We start from the raw sequence: 14808 nt of genomic DNA on the forward strand, positions 1-14808 counted from the left end.
ATATTTTTAAACTCTCCCTGGCGGCTGGGTTTGAAATCGAAGCTGTGGTTGCGAAGGAGGAAGGAATCACTCATCCTACGTCTGCGCTGTAGGTGAAGAGCCAGTTCAAAGTTCAGGAAATATGTCGTAATTGTAAGGAAAACACTTTGATCGAACATAATTCACACATGTTACTATGATCATCAGACATTTAGACAGGGATATTTCACTGGCGGTGTCGGATTAACGCCGTGCAGTTCCACTGAAGGAGAGAAGGAAAAATGAGAAGAAGAAAAAGAAATGTTGGCTCAACTCGGCAACAGCCTACGTGTGCTTGTTGATGATTTTCAGTGGCTGCCATAAAGGCAAATCAATTAAATCTTGAGATTGTGAGGTGTTTTTTCCGCCGCCTCGCCTGAAGTGCATGTGATTTCAGTGCATTAGTTACCTCACCTGTTAATTGCTTCGTAGACGAACACTCAAATGCAATAAGAGAGGTGGCGCTTCCATATTGCTCCAATCCAATCAGCCGACACAGCAATGCTGGGTGGGGATGAATATTCAGTTACCTAAAGGAATAATGTTTTTAATTGTGCTCATCAAAGGGGAAACTCTACACAATGGCATTAGCTGTGGCTTAATATCATTTTCTTTAACACGCACACAAAAAAAAGTTTTATGAGTGATTACAGTGAGTTGTGGCTGTATATTACTTTGTCAGGGGAGTGACATGAACGTCTTTATCAAACACACCCTCGGTTATCAGCTCTGATCAGAACACTTCGTCACCTCAAATCTGCCAGAGTGCACGCTACACATTAACATCATGTACTGTTCCACATTAGATCACACGTCCAAACCATACTATTGAAGCACGGTTTCCCTGCTAGTTTACATGCTAATGCACTTGGGCTGAAAAGGCTGATTGAAATTAATAATTACAATGTTAGACAGTGATCGTTAGGCAGTGGTAGGGATTTCAAACAAACTCATAAATTACTATTAATTAGGTGTAGCACAAAAACACTCTTGATAAGTGCGCGGTGCGACGCTGTGCGCACATGCATGGACACGGGCTTCTCACAATGCCCCGTGGCCCTTTTGTCTCTGGATTTAAATGTACCGAGGGCCTTGAATGTATGCTTGTAGTGTGTGTTGTAAGCAGTATTTGCATATTCAAGATGTATATTATTCACATGGCTGATGCTGCTCCTTTCATAAGCACGCCTCTTATGTCTGTTCTCCACCCCATCCCCCATCCTCACCATTTTACCCCCCCCCCCCCCCCCGATTAACTAATGTCCAATTCGATGCAGCGTATTTCATCAGCTTGTCACCTAATACAGGCAGCTGATTAACCTGGAGTCTGGCTGGTGAAGTTGCAACCCCTCGCCTCCCTCGTCTTCATTTTTTTTCCCTTTTTTTTTTTTGTTGCCCCCCCCCCTTCTTCCCCTCTTCTCCCCCCCCCCCCCCCCCCAGTCTTTGTTGTGGCGGCAGCAGTAGAGCATGCATTGCATTGGCGGTCTGAAGCATTGTGTCTGATTTCCAGCAGACAAACTGACCTCTGGGGATTTATTGACAGCAAACTCCACAGAGGCAGACACAGAGCTGGGAGCATGGAGAGGCAGTCGGAGAGGGGCGGGAGGGTGTTGGGGAAGGCTCGTATAGGGAGGGAGGAAGGGGAGGAGGGAGGGAGGGTGCAGAGACAGACAGAGAGACAGACAGATGGAAGAAAAGACGGCGGTGGGAGAGTTTCGACGTGATGAAACAGGAAGCAGGTAGAGAGAGAGGCAGGGAGAAAAAAAGGGATCAATACGAGGAGGGAGAATACACACCCCGAATTTAGTTTGATTTAACAAAAAAAAAAAAAAAAATGTTTTTGGTGGAGCGTTAGGAAGCAAAAGAAAATGGCCGCCTCCTACAAGGATCTAATTAATTTTGAAGGATCATCAGCCCCTTTAGTCCAAGGCAGGGTACAGGAGGGAGGGAGGGGAGGGGAGGGAGGGGAGGGGAGGGAGGGAGACAGACCCCTGGGCTGATTAGAATTCACTGCAGGTAGGCACTGGCTGCTGCTCACCCACTGTGTCACGGCTAAAATGGAATCACTGTTGTGAGTGGCAGTCTGGGCAACTGAAGCCTGCTTCCCTTGGCCCTGCTCCTTTGTTGCCAGCGTTCACCTCACTTTACCCCCTTAGGCAGGTGGATTTACATGTCTGGATGGGCGAGGGGAAGCCAGAGAGAGGGAACATATATGTGTTTGCATTGTCTAACAGAAGCTATGAAAAGAAAGGGCCTGTGGCATTAGAATACAGTTGAAGCTAACTCCTGCTGGAAAAGAAAAAAAAAAAAAAGGTCAAATATTTGCTGCTTAATGGATTCAAGCATTTTGGCAAATGAATGTCTGCAGTATGTTAAAGAAAGGGCTTTGAATGTAAGAATTTTTGTGTTGGTTTTCACTTTGAGAAAGTCCATTTTGATTTATTTCGGTGCCAGGTTTAGGTTAGGGCAAGAATTACACTTCCAGTAGGGTTAATGGTTTGTGTTGTGTTGAGTTACGTATTGGTACAGGGGTTATTTAGGGGGTTATAAACCATTGGTTAGTTTGCCTTGCACGTAAGGTTTGAGAAAATGAGGAAAGTTTTATTTTAGATTAAAGGGTTAAGGATTTCACTGTAAAATCTATTTTTTGCCCTACCAAGACGGAAGAACAAACCAGCGTTTGTGTGTGTGTGTGCACGCATGCACGCGCATGTGTGTATGTGTGTGCGTTTTTAAGTGCCAAAGAATGATCCGCCTCAGTATCGAGTAATCACCCTCTGCTGCTTAACGCGCTGTTACTTGTCTATATCTAATCATCAAATGTGTTAGTTGACGAGGACATCTCAAGAAAACAAGCACACGTCTGGCTGCCTGCAGTACTTCTCAAAGTGGGGGCCTGTGGACACGAAGCTATTTCAATCCTATACTTGAACTATAGATAAAATCCTGTTTGGCCCTTATTGAGGCATATTTATGGGCTAATGTGTTAAACTGTAGAGGTCACTTGCTTTAAAATCACATCAGTTCCCATGAGTGGATTTTACCTCAGTGTCTCAAAGCGTAATTTGCGTTCCTTGGAAGCGCTTGAGATTAGTAAAAAGAATAATATGCGTCACACACAAACGTGCAGGTCTGGTCAAATCCTGGCCTCGGTTCCTTTCATTCAGCAGCAGCGCTGTACTTGCTGGCATTTTACAGGGGAGCACTCGATGTTCGCGTCGTAGCCAACGTGACAGCCACTGAAGGTTTTTTTAAATTCTTTTTTATTCCATTTCCCCAAAAAATTTTGTCAGATCACATGTGCAATTATGATCCAAGTTCCACTTAATGATAAATACTCACATCCCGACGCACACGGTCATTTGCAGATACTTTGTGAAGCTTTATTGGATGATATGTGTGAAGGCAGTTTGACCAGTGTGGGAATAGTGGCAGAGAAATTGTGAATTCTTTCAAGTCCGCCTGACCTTAAATGATATCGGGACTCTAATGTAGTTCGTTTTACATAATTTTATTTCCAGTTTCAAAGTCAAACTTCTGCATGTGTGTGAGCGTGTGTGGTGTGAGAGCGATAGTGTGAGGCTTTTCTAAGCGTCATCAAACCATCACATGCTTAATGTTGTTGAATGCCTTTCTTGTGTTTTTCAATGAATGCCTTGTGTGTCTAATATTGGACTCTTCTTCTATTCTTACAACTTCCAGTGTCCACTCCACGTCTGTCTTGGATATTGTTCCGTTTCGAATTGTGGGTTTTGGAAATGAAAAAGAGCACACACGTGTCACTACACTCCCTCTCTCTCTCTATCTCTCTCTCACACACACACACACACACACAACCACCACACACACACACACACACACACACACACTTTGAGGCGTGTGTGACTTCGACCTTTTTCTGAAATATTAAATCGGAGTAATTGTGTGAGGAATTTCGATCTTTTTTTTTCTCTGAAGGGTGTGGTTCTGTTGCCCATCGGCTCAGAAAAACTACTGAGAGAAGAACTGGCTCTTGTACCAATATTATATCCAGTCTTGATTTGTAATTGGCAGTCACGTGTGTGCAGGAGCGTCCTGTCATCTTGCCTTGAAAACTCTTTCACACATCTGTTGCGGCGTGTCGGTGGAAGATTTCTGTGTTAACTGTGGCTCCAGGTTCATTAAGGGAGTGGCAATATCGACGAGGCATTTTAAGATTTGTCTTTGTCTTTTCTCTCTTCCCCCCCACACCCACCCACCCTCCTTCCTCTCCTCCTCCAAAATACTGTGGCAGAGCAACACATGATTTGGACAGAGAGGACTGACAGGCTTGCCTAGCACCTGGCCTCTGATCAGCCATCTCCACCAGCAAACTGAAGCTTGACCCGCACTTCATCACCAGCCACACAAGCATCTTCGGAATAAAACGTCATCTAACTGTGAGTACGCTGGACTGCTTCAATTTGTCTTGTTTCTTTCTTTCTTTTACGTGCAAGTTTGAAATAAGCGTTCCTACTTTGTGCCAACACGATTGCGCTGATTCTGTAGTAGATTTTAGCTAAATGAATTAGGATAAACAAGTCTGGTCCTGTCAGATATGATTTTGTTGTTACTACATTCTTAAATATGTCTATCCAGTGTCTGTTTCTATTCCAAAGAATTCCTCTACATGTTCACGTATACAGGAGTTAAGTTGTGTGTTCATTCTGCTTTTTCATCACAATTTGGTAAATACATTTGTCATTCATTGACAGACATAGTGTAAAAGAATTATCTGTCAATTTTTTGACGAGGATTTGCATAGTTTCCAGGTGAATTCGGGACAGTTATATCGGGAAGTGCTGAGTTTAATGATCAATCAAATAAGGTCGAGTGCTTTACTTTAATTATATACACACAGGTGAAAGAAATTAATTCTACAGCAATAATCAAAACCCACAATTTGTATAATTCTCCCTCTTGCTCCCCATCTAATTTCCATGTATATTTGACTTACTTTAAGCGTCTCACTGGGACAAAAAGCATCTTAAGTTTTCTTACACACTGATCAGCCGGGTCACATCTAGTGTATTCCAAGGATAGTTAGGAGGCGCCATCAAAGTGAACACATGGCTAACAAAAGAGGCCTGTTGTCCTCCAAGCCCAGTGCACCACCTAATGGTGGTTGGAGGAACTTCACGAACACACAGTGAACGAGGGGCAACTTGTGATAATTAGATGGGAACCATCTTAATTGTCTTTTGCCATGGTGATGGGCGATTTTTAACACCACAATGCAGAAGACAAATTTAGTTTGGGTGGTGGAATTATTTGATTCTCATCCTAATATTGTGAGGCTGGACTGAGCGAAATAAATTACCATGTCTGTATTTAGCAATCTCCAATCAACACTGTCTGTTTATAATAACCATCATAAGTTATAATTTATTTTAACCGACTGTAGTACTAGAACAAGGTAGTGTTTTCTAAAATGAACCAAAGACCATTTCTTTTTTGTGATGCTTTCACTCAAGGTTATTCTTTTTACATAGTGTACATTTCTTTATTAAAGTATACTGTTTTATTACTCCTGTTTAGGGTTGCTTGATTATTATCGAAATGCGGCCGGTCTAAATCACAGAAGCGTGCCATTTTTTGATAAAGGTAAAATGTGAGAGAAAACAGCATCATGTTGCAGTACTGTAGTGCTGCAGAGATCTCATGGCCTACATGTCCTGTTCTCTCGATGTGAGAAAACATGTTTCCAAACATTTGTCATCATGATTTGAATATTTTTTGGGGTAAAAATAATAATTGTGATACAAAAATGATCATCCCCACTTTTTATTAATGATATTGCAGTCAAGTTATCTGTCAAAATTGTTTTTTTAAAATACCATATTAAACCATCCTACTCCTATTATGTCAGTAATAAAGTAAACCAGCAGCGTAAATATCTTGATGGTGTGAAATCGTGCAAAAATGTAGTTTCCTGAAATTGATCGCTGTAAGCAGACCAGTGTGTTTAATCCAGTTGGATAATGTGTGTGTGTGTGTCCGAGCTTCTTAATCAGGTGTGTTGTTTCCTACTTGCAGGTGACATCAGTTGCAAGGGGATGACCGAGCGCATTCATAACATCAATCTCCACAACTTCAGCAATTCTGTACTTGAGACCCTCAATGAGCAGCGCAACCGTGGGCACTTCTGTGACGTGACTGTTCGGATCCATGGAAGTATGCTGCGAGCTCACCGCTGCGTGCTGGCTGCTGGAAGCCCATTCTTTCAGGACAAGCTGCTCTTGGGCTACAGCGACATTGAGATCCCTTCTGTGGTCTCAGTGCAATCCATCCAAAAGCTGATTGACTTTATGTACAGTGGGATTCTGCGGGTATCTCAGTCAGAGGCCCTGCAGATCCTTACTGCTGCCAGCATCCTACAGATCAAGACCGTCATTGATGAGTGCACCCGCATCGTGTCCCAGAATGTGGGCCTGGCTGGGCCGGGGGGATTCCCTGTTATACCAGGAGACTCTGGTCAGGAAACACCCCGCGGCACACCAGAGTCTGGCACCTCTGGGCCCAGCAGTGACGCAGAGTCAGGTTATATGCAAGCAACATCACAGCAAAGCATGGATCGTGCATACACATCACTGTACTCCTACCCTGGCCTCTCTCTGCAAAACGGCACCCGCGAGCGCGGCCCCCTGTACATTAACCCTCTGACGTCAAATTACGATCCGGCTCTTGGCATTCAGAAGGAAAACCAGTCTCAAGATCCGCCCTGGATGAACCGCATCCAGGAGAGGTCGCAGCAGGTCGATCGCTTCATCTCCACAGCAGAGTCCACCCACTGCCGCAAGCAACCCCGACCGTCACGCATACATACAGGAGGGATGCACATAAAGCAGGAGGCCGAAGACGAGTTCAGCTGCTACGACAGTTTGGTGGACTGCCAAGACGACACCGACCATACTGAGGGTGTAGAGAGTGAATCCAAGGTTGAAAGTTTTGACTCAGGGGTGAGCTCCTCCATCAGTACTGAGCCAGATGCTATGGAGCAGCAGCCGTACCTGGGCTTCGGACGAGACGTGGGCGGGGACGGGCAGCAAGGCGAAGGAGGTCCAGTGCATATAGAGGTCAATGACTCGTCCCCGGAGCAAGTGCAAGATCCAGAGGATGGGGACACATCCCACAGCACTAGTGACAGTAGCATGATGCAGCCCCTGCCAAACTCAGTCATGTCCCAGTCCCTGCCAAGTGCCCCGCACTACATGCGCCAGGCAGAATCACACACCAGCAATTTGAGGATGCCGATGACCAGCAATTCCCAAGTGATAGGCACTGCTGGAAGCACCTTCCTGCCCACACTCTTTCCTACACAGCCGGCAAGAGACAACAAGCCTTTATTTTACCTTCCTGGCCAGCAGCAGCCCCAGTTTGTGGCAGTGCCGCCCCCTGCAATGCCATCATTCCCGAACCCCATGTCGGTACAGCAAGCGCCAACTCAGCAGCAACAGGCTGGAGGAATTGGTCCAGGGGAAAAGAAGCCCTATGAATGCACTCTCTGCAGTAAAACCTTTACTGCTAAACAGAACTACGTCAAACACATGTTTGTCCATACTGGTAAGTCAAACATTCTGACTTGTAGTCAGTTAAAGCTGCAACAATAAGTCGGTCAAAAGACAAAGAATTGCCTATTTTGATAATCAATTCATTTGCTGGTTCCTGCTTTTTGAATGTAAGAATTTGCTGCCTTTTTGTCCTTTATGATTGTAAATGAAACATCTTTGAGTTTCACAGTTTGAAGATGTCACTGTGGGCTCTGTAAAATCGCAATGAAACAACTTCTTCACAATTTTTTTACATTTTATAAACTCAATAATCAATCTATTAATCGAGAAAGTTACCAGCAGATTCATCGATAATCAGTAGTCATTTGTTGCAGCTTTAAAACAGCCAGCCATGTTAAAAATGTTTCTTAATCATAATACGAAAAAACAATGTGAGAAAAAAAGGATATTAGTTTTTTAATTAATGCCATTATTGTACATGAATAGCGATATAGAACTGTATCCCTTTAACATGCTCCTTATGTGTGTACCCAGGTTTTGAGGTTGTAGTTTGTTCCCTCTCAGAAAGTGACAAATTTAGTTTTTTGATTTTTTACACTACTCCCACTTAGTGCTGTGCGATATGGACAAAATGTTCTAAAAGATAATACGTAAAAATGCTACCACAAAGCACTAGCGTTGCTGCAGTTACATTCGCCTTCATACAGTTAACTTGTTTTGAACTCAAAATTTGGATATCCAGCAGTCATTCTGAAATCACAACCGTAGTGTACGTTAACGTTAGTGTAGCAACAAGTAGCCTACTACGGTAGACATTTTTATATCATTATGATGTATATCGTAATATCGCACAGCTCTACACCCATTGTCACATAGTCCCTCTCCCCATGTTTTCCTGTGGCCTGCCCGCCATTGTTCTGGTGAAAACAGAAGGATAAGTCTTTAATATCCAAAAAAAATACTTTAACTTTTTCTTTGTTAAATGGAAGTGGTGGTAGATTCAATCAGTGCCCGTCTTGATCTTTTCCTTTTAGTCCAAATGAGCACTTGAATGAACAAATACCACCTTAAGAAGATACCGTAGTGTAAAGCGTTGGTATGTTTGCTGTGTTTTGATATTGGTGGCCTCAAAGTGTGCTTTCATTCGGTCTCAGTTGGCGAGCATCTTTGTTATCATTTGTATCTTGACTTACAATGATTGTTCATTCAGCACATTATTACACCGCGCACTGCTTTTCTCCTAGCACTGACAGCCTTATCAATCTGTAGAAATCATCATCACAGACAGAAAGAATTAGATATCTTATAATTAGATGATCTCATAAAAACTGCCTACTCATATATCCATTATTATTCATTAGATTCCACCGCTCGTGAATGCTATTTCAAACCCAATCTTACTCACACGATTGTGCCGAGCAGAGCGATGACATATTGAGAGGGAGACTGATCGATCAATCACGTGGACGATATCTGTACGTCCCACGGTGGCTTAATGATGGATTACATTAACCCAATCTTGTAAAAAATATTATTCAACCATCAGAGGTTCAGTGTGATTTAGCATTATATTGTACTGGACACATAAATGGTCTATATTTCATTTAAAGGAAAGGTAATCAAGATGCAAATCTAACAAATTACATCTCAAAACCTCCAATCTCAACAGACTTTACTATAGAATGCAAATTGCCTAAAAATATGGATTTGTACTTTACACACTTTAACTAGCAAAAAGACGATGAACACACCAGTACTCATGCGCGATACAGACGTGCAGTGGAGGCATGGTGTTACGGGCTGCGAAAAAGGCAGCATTTCAGTTGTGTGAGTCGCTACTAACTCGACTTGGGAGAGCAAGAGAGTAAATTAATGTGATGAGCTGTAACTGCCCCTGATTGCTGACCATCCAGTGGGGCAGATCAGAGCAGAAAAACAAAACAAAACAATAAAATGGATGAAATTGAATTACCGGCATCAAACAATCAAAGCAGGTAGCTGCACACGAATTAAATTACTCAGTGCAGCAGCAGCAGCAGCAAACAGATAGATAGATACACAGGACTTCATTAACTTGTATGATACAACTCGCCCGTACACAGTGTTGTCAGTCTCTCCGTCCACCTGTTAGTTTGACTTGATTATTAATATGTTAATATTTTACATCCCGTAATGTCAGCAGAGACAATAATGTAAAATGAGCTTGTATCTTAAACTGAAAAAAACATTGAATAGATTCATAAATAATTTGGTTCTTGATCGTCTGGGAATTAACAATAATGTGTGTTTTTCCCATATTTTCTTGTGGCTCCACCTCTCTGTGTCTGCACATTCATTACTGAATTTTCATAAAATATCAATTGTACAGTCTTGTAATAACTGCTGCATTATAGAGAAAGCTTTTTCTCACAAAGCATACCGCATCAAAACAAAACTTATACAGGTTTGAATAATTCTAGCCTGAGGTATGTTCCTGTACTGGAAGAGTAACATTTCTGCGCTTCAGGCATCTACTGTTGCTGCACAAGTTGTTCTATATTTTGTACACCTAATCCTCAAAATATTTCTATTTTTTTCCCCTTAATGCTTTTGTCTTGCATGTACATCCAGGTGAGAAGCCTCATCAGTGCAGCATCTGCTGGCGCTCGTTCTCCCTGAAGGATTACTTAATCAAACACATGGTGACACACACAGGGGTGCGGGCCTACCAGTGCAGCATCTGCAACAAGCGCTTCACCCAGAAGAGCTCTCTCAATGTCCACATGCGGCTGCACCGTGGAGAGAAGTCCTATGAGTGCTACATCTGCAAGAAGAAGTTCTCACACAAGACCCTGCTGGAGAGGCACATGGCCCTGCACAGCACAGGCAGCGCCATCACAGGCCTGTCGGGGAGTGCAGGTACCCCCGGCCCCGTCTCCGTCTCCATCCCCATCCCGATGGCTGTCCCCGAGCCTGGTGCTGGAGTGGTGGCCCTCGCCATGCCAGTGAGTGGAGGTGCTGGAGTAGGGGCTGGGGTTGGAACAGGAGTGGGTGTAGCCGCAGAAGCGAGCTGCCAAGAAGGGACCACCTACGTGTGCTCCGTCTGCCCTGCCAAGTTCGACCAAATGGAGCACTTCAATGACCACATGCGAATGCATGTCTCCGATGGATAAGTACTAATAGATAAACTTCTTTCAAAAAGAATGACAAATAAAATGGCACTAGATTTTCCTTTTCTTGTTTTGAGGTATGAAGAGTAATGAGTATAGACACTGGCACATTAAGTTTCCCAAAAAAAAAAAAAGATTTTTTTGTTTTTCTGTTATTCTAAAAGAAAAAAAAGATGGTGGCCTTAAGGCTTAGTAGTTTGATATTGATCTACTGGATGGATCCTAACTACAGGCCTCTAAATGTATGCTTTCCTAAAATACTGATTTATGTGTTGAACACTACCGAAAGGCCTACGAAAGAAACACATACACACAAACACACCTTTAGTGTAGATACGTCTGGATGAATATACACGTGCATATATGTTCGAGCGTTAGTGTATTTGCATGTGTTTGTCTGTTTGTGTGTGTGTGTGCGTGCGTGTGTGCTTGTGTGCGTGTGTGCTTGTGTGCGTGTGTGTGTGTGTGTGTGTGTGTGTGTGTGTGTGTGTGTGTGTGTGTGTGTACAATGCCATGAACCATAGATCATGGCAGTTGTGAACCCATACTGACCAGTTTGGAAACTATAGATGTCCAAGCTTACTGTGGTATAATTTACAACAACAATAACAAAAAAATCATCTGGGGTTGGGCTATAGATTCCCTCTAAAAGATACTGATGGTCACAAGATTGCCTTCTTCTGTAAAATAAAAAAAGGAGAGTAGTTAATTTGACAGTGGGTTTTATTTATTCCTATGGTATTAAGGGATTATAATGCAGCTGTTGTCAAGGTACCAATTTCAACCATTTTATTGAAATGTAACTTCCTGTCAGTGGTGACGGGGCAAATATTTCTCATTATTATGTTTTGTAATTGTTGTCCATGCATTCTGATGGTTACGTTTTTACTAAATTAAGGGGTGTGTTGACGAGACAGTATTTGAGCAAAAATATGTTTCTTTTTTTCTGAAGTTTGGAGTTTAACTCATTTGCATACACTGCCACTAATATCTTTAAAGACTGTTAAGGCTAGTAGACCTCTTCCATTTCAGAACACAAGAAAAAAAGAAAGATTCTTTTGCTGATGGTTTGTTTTTAGCCTTTGACATTCACAGTTCTGGCAGGCTGGCATATGCGACTAAACTCTCTCCTTCATAATTGCTGCTCCTCAACTTGCACCTGACTGTTATGGGATGTAGATTAAAAACAAGGATTTGTCACTTTAACAATTGTTTTTATTGAGCAGTCTACATGGTTTTAATTTGATGATCCAATTTTAATATTTGGGGTGGGGGTGGGGGTGGGGGTCTAGGCTAGTTGTTGATTGGAACAGTGTTAAAGAGGGAGGGATTTAATTTGATCAAATGGGAAATAAATGCCATCCTCATCCTAGAACCCTTGTATAACCACTTCAATACTATTGCAAAGCTATTTCAGCAAGTGAGAGCTAAATGCATTACTCTGTATGTATTGGCTCTCCCTGAAGGTTCAAATGGCATGCAAACGTTTTGGAAGAAAAATACAGTGTCAAAGCAAAACAAGTAGCTCCATTGAAATCACTCTGTTTGGTGATATACCACAAGTTGCAGACGGACGTTCTAGACAATAGTATACATTCCTGATTTTTCTAAAAGAAAAAAAACCTAGACACAGCATGTACAGAATCGATTTGGAAGTTAGTGTGCGCAAGTTGTCATCCATGCATCACATCACTTAAGGCTCATTTCTGATATTTGAATTGTTTTGTAATGGCTTTTTACTCGAAAATAGGACACACACACACACACATGCAACTGCCTGCAACTGCAATCAGAAGGATTTGCTCATTTGTGTGAGCAAACACTTTTCGTAGTTGTATTGTTAAAAGAATAACTGCGTGCAGCGGTCTTACATGGACCCCGCTGTAGATTAAAAAAAACAAAAAACAAAGTGCTACTTTGCACATTTTCTTAAAAATGCCTGTGCTTAATATTTAATCATTTTCCTTAAATGAACTTCTATGATTTTTCTTTTATTCAATTTCAAAGGAAAAAAAAAACATTTTTTTAAATCTTGATAAGTGGACTGCATTATTTTCTTGCATATATGTTGCACTGCTTAAACCAATAAGTGCACTACTGTTAACAGAGATATTATAGTTTTAGAAAAGAGGAATTTTTTTTTAAATCTAACATTTGGTTGTAGAGTTCACATGTAATAGAATAGCTTTGTTTCAATTTATTCATTAGGTAATTCAGCGGTTCTTGGCTTTTGTTATTGCTTGCAGTTACCTACAGTATATACTCGTGCCGTGTTAATGCAAGCATTTATTTTTATTTAAATATGTACCATTACGTGTGCTCATCTACGTTTTTAACCTTTGAATTCATTCTTTTATGGAGTCAGCTCCCTATAACAGTTATTCAAACGCATTTCTTTATAAACAGACAGAATTTTTCCTGCAAGAACATCCAAGCCAAACAACATTAACAGTGAAACAACAGTGAAACAGTAATAATAAACGCAACTCCCGTCCAATTCCGTTGGCGGAGCTAATAATAATAACTATTATTATATTATGAATAATAATAATAATACATTTATAATGTGTGTGTGTGTAACATAAATGATATGTGTGTCCTAGAACAACTTTCTGTGGGTTTAAAGGTGTTGGGAGGTGATGGAATGCAGCTTCTTTGATATCTGTCTGTCAGTTGTACACAGTTGTGTCCCTTCCTTAGTGTTCGTATGTCTGTGAGTGTCTGTGTGTGGTATATAGCCTAATCAAACTGTTGATAAGTGGAATATCTGAACTGTAGGGCTTCCTTAGCAATATGCAACGCAGGTACTATGAGAAGCAGCTCTCCAAACCTTTTGGGCTGATGTGGCACCTGTGACGATAACTTGTTCTGAGATTTGATTAAAGCCGGGGGTCAAGTGCTGTTGACCACGCCGTACCCGTTTGGAGGAGTTGTGTCCAGCATTTTGATGCTAAACTTTGTATAATTGCTACTAGATTTCCTGTGGGGTCAAGTGAGGAACACATGAGCCCTGGAGAGATTCTGTATCCTGGTTTCTCTTTGGCTAAAAAAAGAAAATACTGACCCGCACGTGAGAAATACAGAGGGAAAAAAAAAATCGCGAGGCTAGTCCGCAGTAAAAGTAGCACATTATTTAACATTTGATTGGGCCCGTCTCCTATGGTGTGCATATAAGCCTAAATTGTATGGTTCCTGTTTGTAGCTGTTGTTGCCAGGATGGCAATATTGCCGCATGCTAGTGCTATATTTGTCTCTACACAGCACGTGGAGGGTAATCTCATGCCTTAACAGACAATGCACTAAATAGAATATGTAAGCAACTGCCGAGATCTCTTTTCCAACAGTACTGCCACATGTATGGCACACAGCTCATGACGTCGGTGTTTGTTGTCTGTTCAGTACCAAGTTAAAACACTGCCAAAACGAACATCATCACTTCTTTCGAAAAAGCAAAGGCAGAGACATGAATTGAATTGTTTCAGTGTAATGTATGTATTCAGTGATCTAGCATTCCTTCATGGCACCTAAATTTTACATATTTTGTGTAAACACATATATCAAATGCACTATTGACTGTAGCTAGATGAGTACAACCAGCTTTGTGGTATCATTGGTCTAAATAGTAGGTTAAGTAGCTCGATGTTGGTTTTTTGAAATATTTGATTTCACAATTACACTATCAATCGTTTCTCTATCTTTTTTTGTTTTTGGAATAACAAAAGGTAGCCAATCTCAACGTGATCCGGATGAGGGCTAATAACTCGTCCCATTGTCAGTTGACTTCTTGTATCATAAGGTGTTTTAAAGCAGACCGGGCTCGGAAAGGGGAAGAACTTTCTCTCCAGTGTGTCATACCGTGCTATAGCATATACCCCAGGCTTCCTCCCCCTGTTGCATTAGCATCACACGCCCTCTTCACTGTCCATAGTTATATATTCCTTATACTGCTTCTGCTACTCGTGGTGGTGCTTGATTCTCTTTTCTCAGTCGGTTGAAAAATTGTTGAAAAGTCGCAACATTATCCAGAAAATGAGTCCTTATCTCAATCGTGCTTCTTCTTCTAGTTGTTAGTTTTGAAAAAAAAAAAAAATACAAGTCTAGGCTTTATGTTT

The 14808-nt window shown here is 41.8% G+C and overlaps 1 protein-coding gene across 2 annotated transcripts in view; it reads left to right on the forward strand.

Moving 5' to 3' along the window:
- The window catches only part of zbtb20 (zinc finger and BTB domain containing 20), a 117366-nt gene extending 102558 nt beyond the window's left edge, over positions 1 to 14808 (forward strand). For both annotated transcript variants that reach the window (XM_030437695.1, XM_030437694.1), the window contains exons 2-4: positions 4292 to 4436; positions 6073 to 7599; positions 10158 to 14808. In XM_030437695.1, the coding sequence (XP_030293555.1) occupies positions 6093 to 7599; positions 10158 to 10699 (2049 nt within the window). In that variant the 5' untranslated portion in view covers positions 4292 to 4436; positions 6073 to 6092 and the 3' untranslated portion in view covers positions 10700 to 14808. The remainder of the gene's footprint in view (positions 1 to 4291; positions 4437 to 6072; positions 7600 to 10157) is intronic.

Source organism: Sparus aurata, chromosome 13 (assembly GCF_900880675.1).
Source record: "Sparus aurata chromosome 13, fSpaAur1.1, whole genome shotgun sequence".
Classification (NCBI taxonomy): Eukaryota; Metazoa; Chordata; class Actinopteri; order Spariformes; family Sparidae; genus Sparus; species Sparus aurata.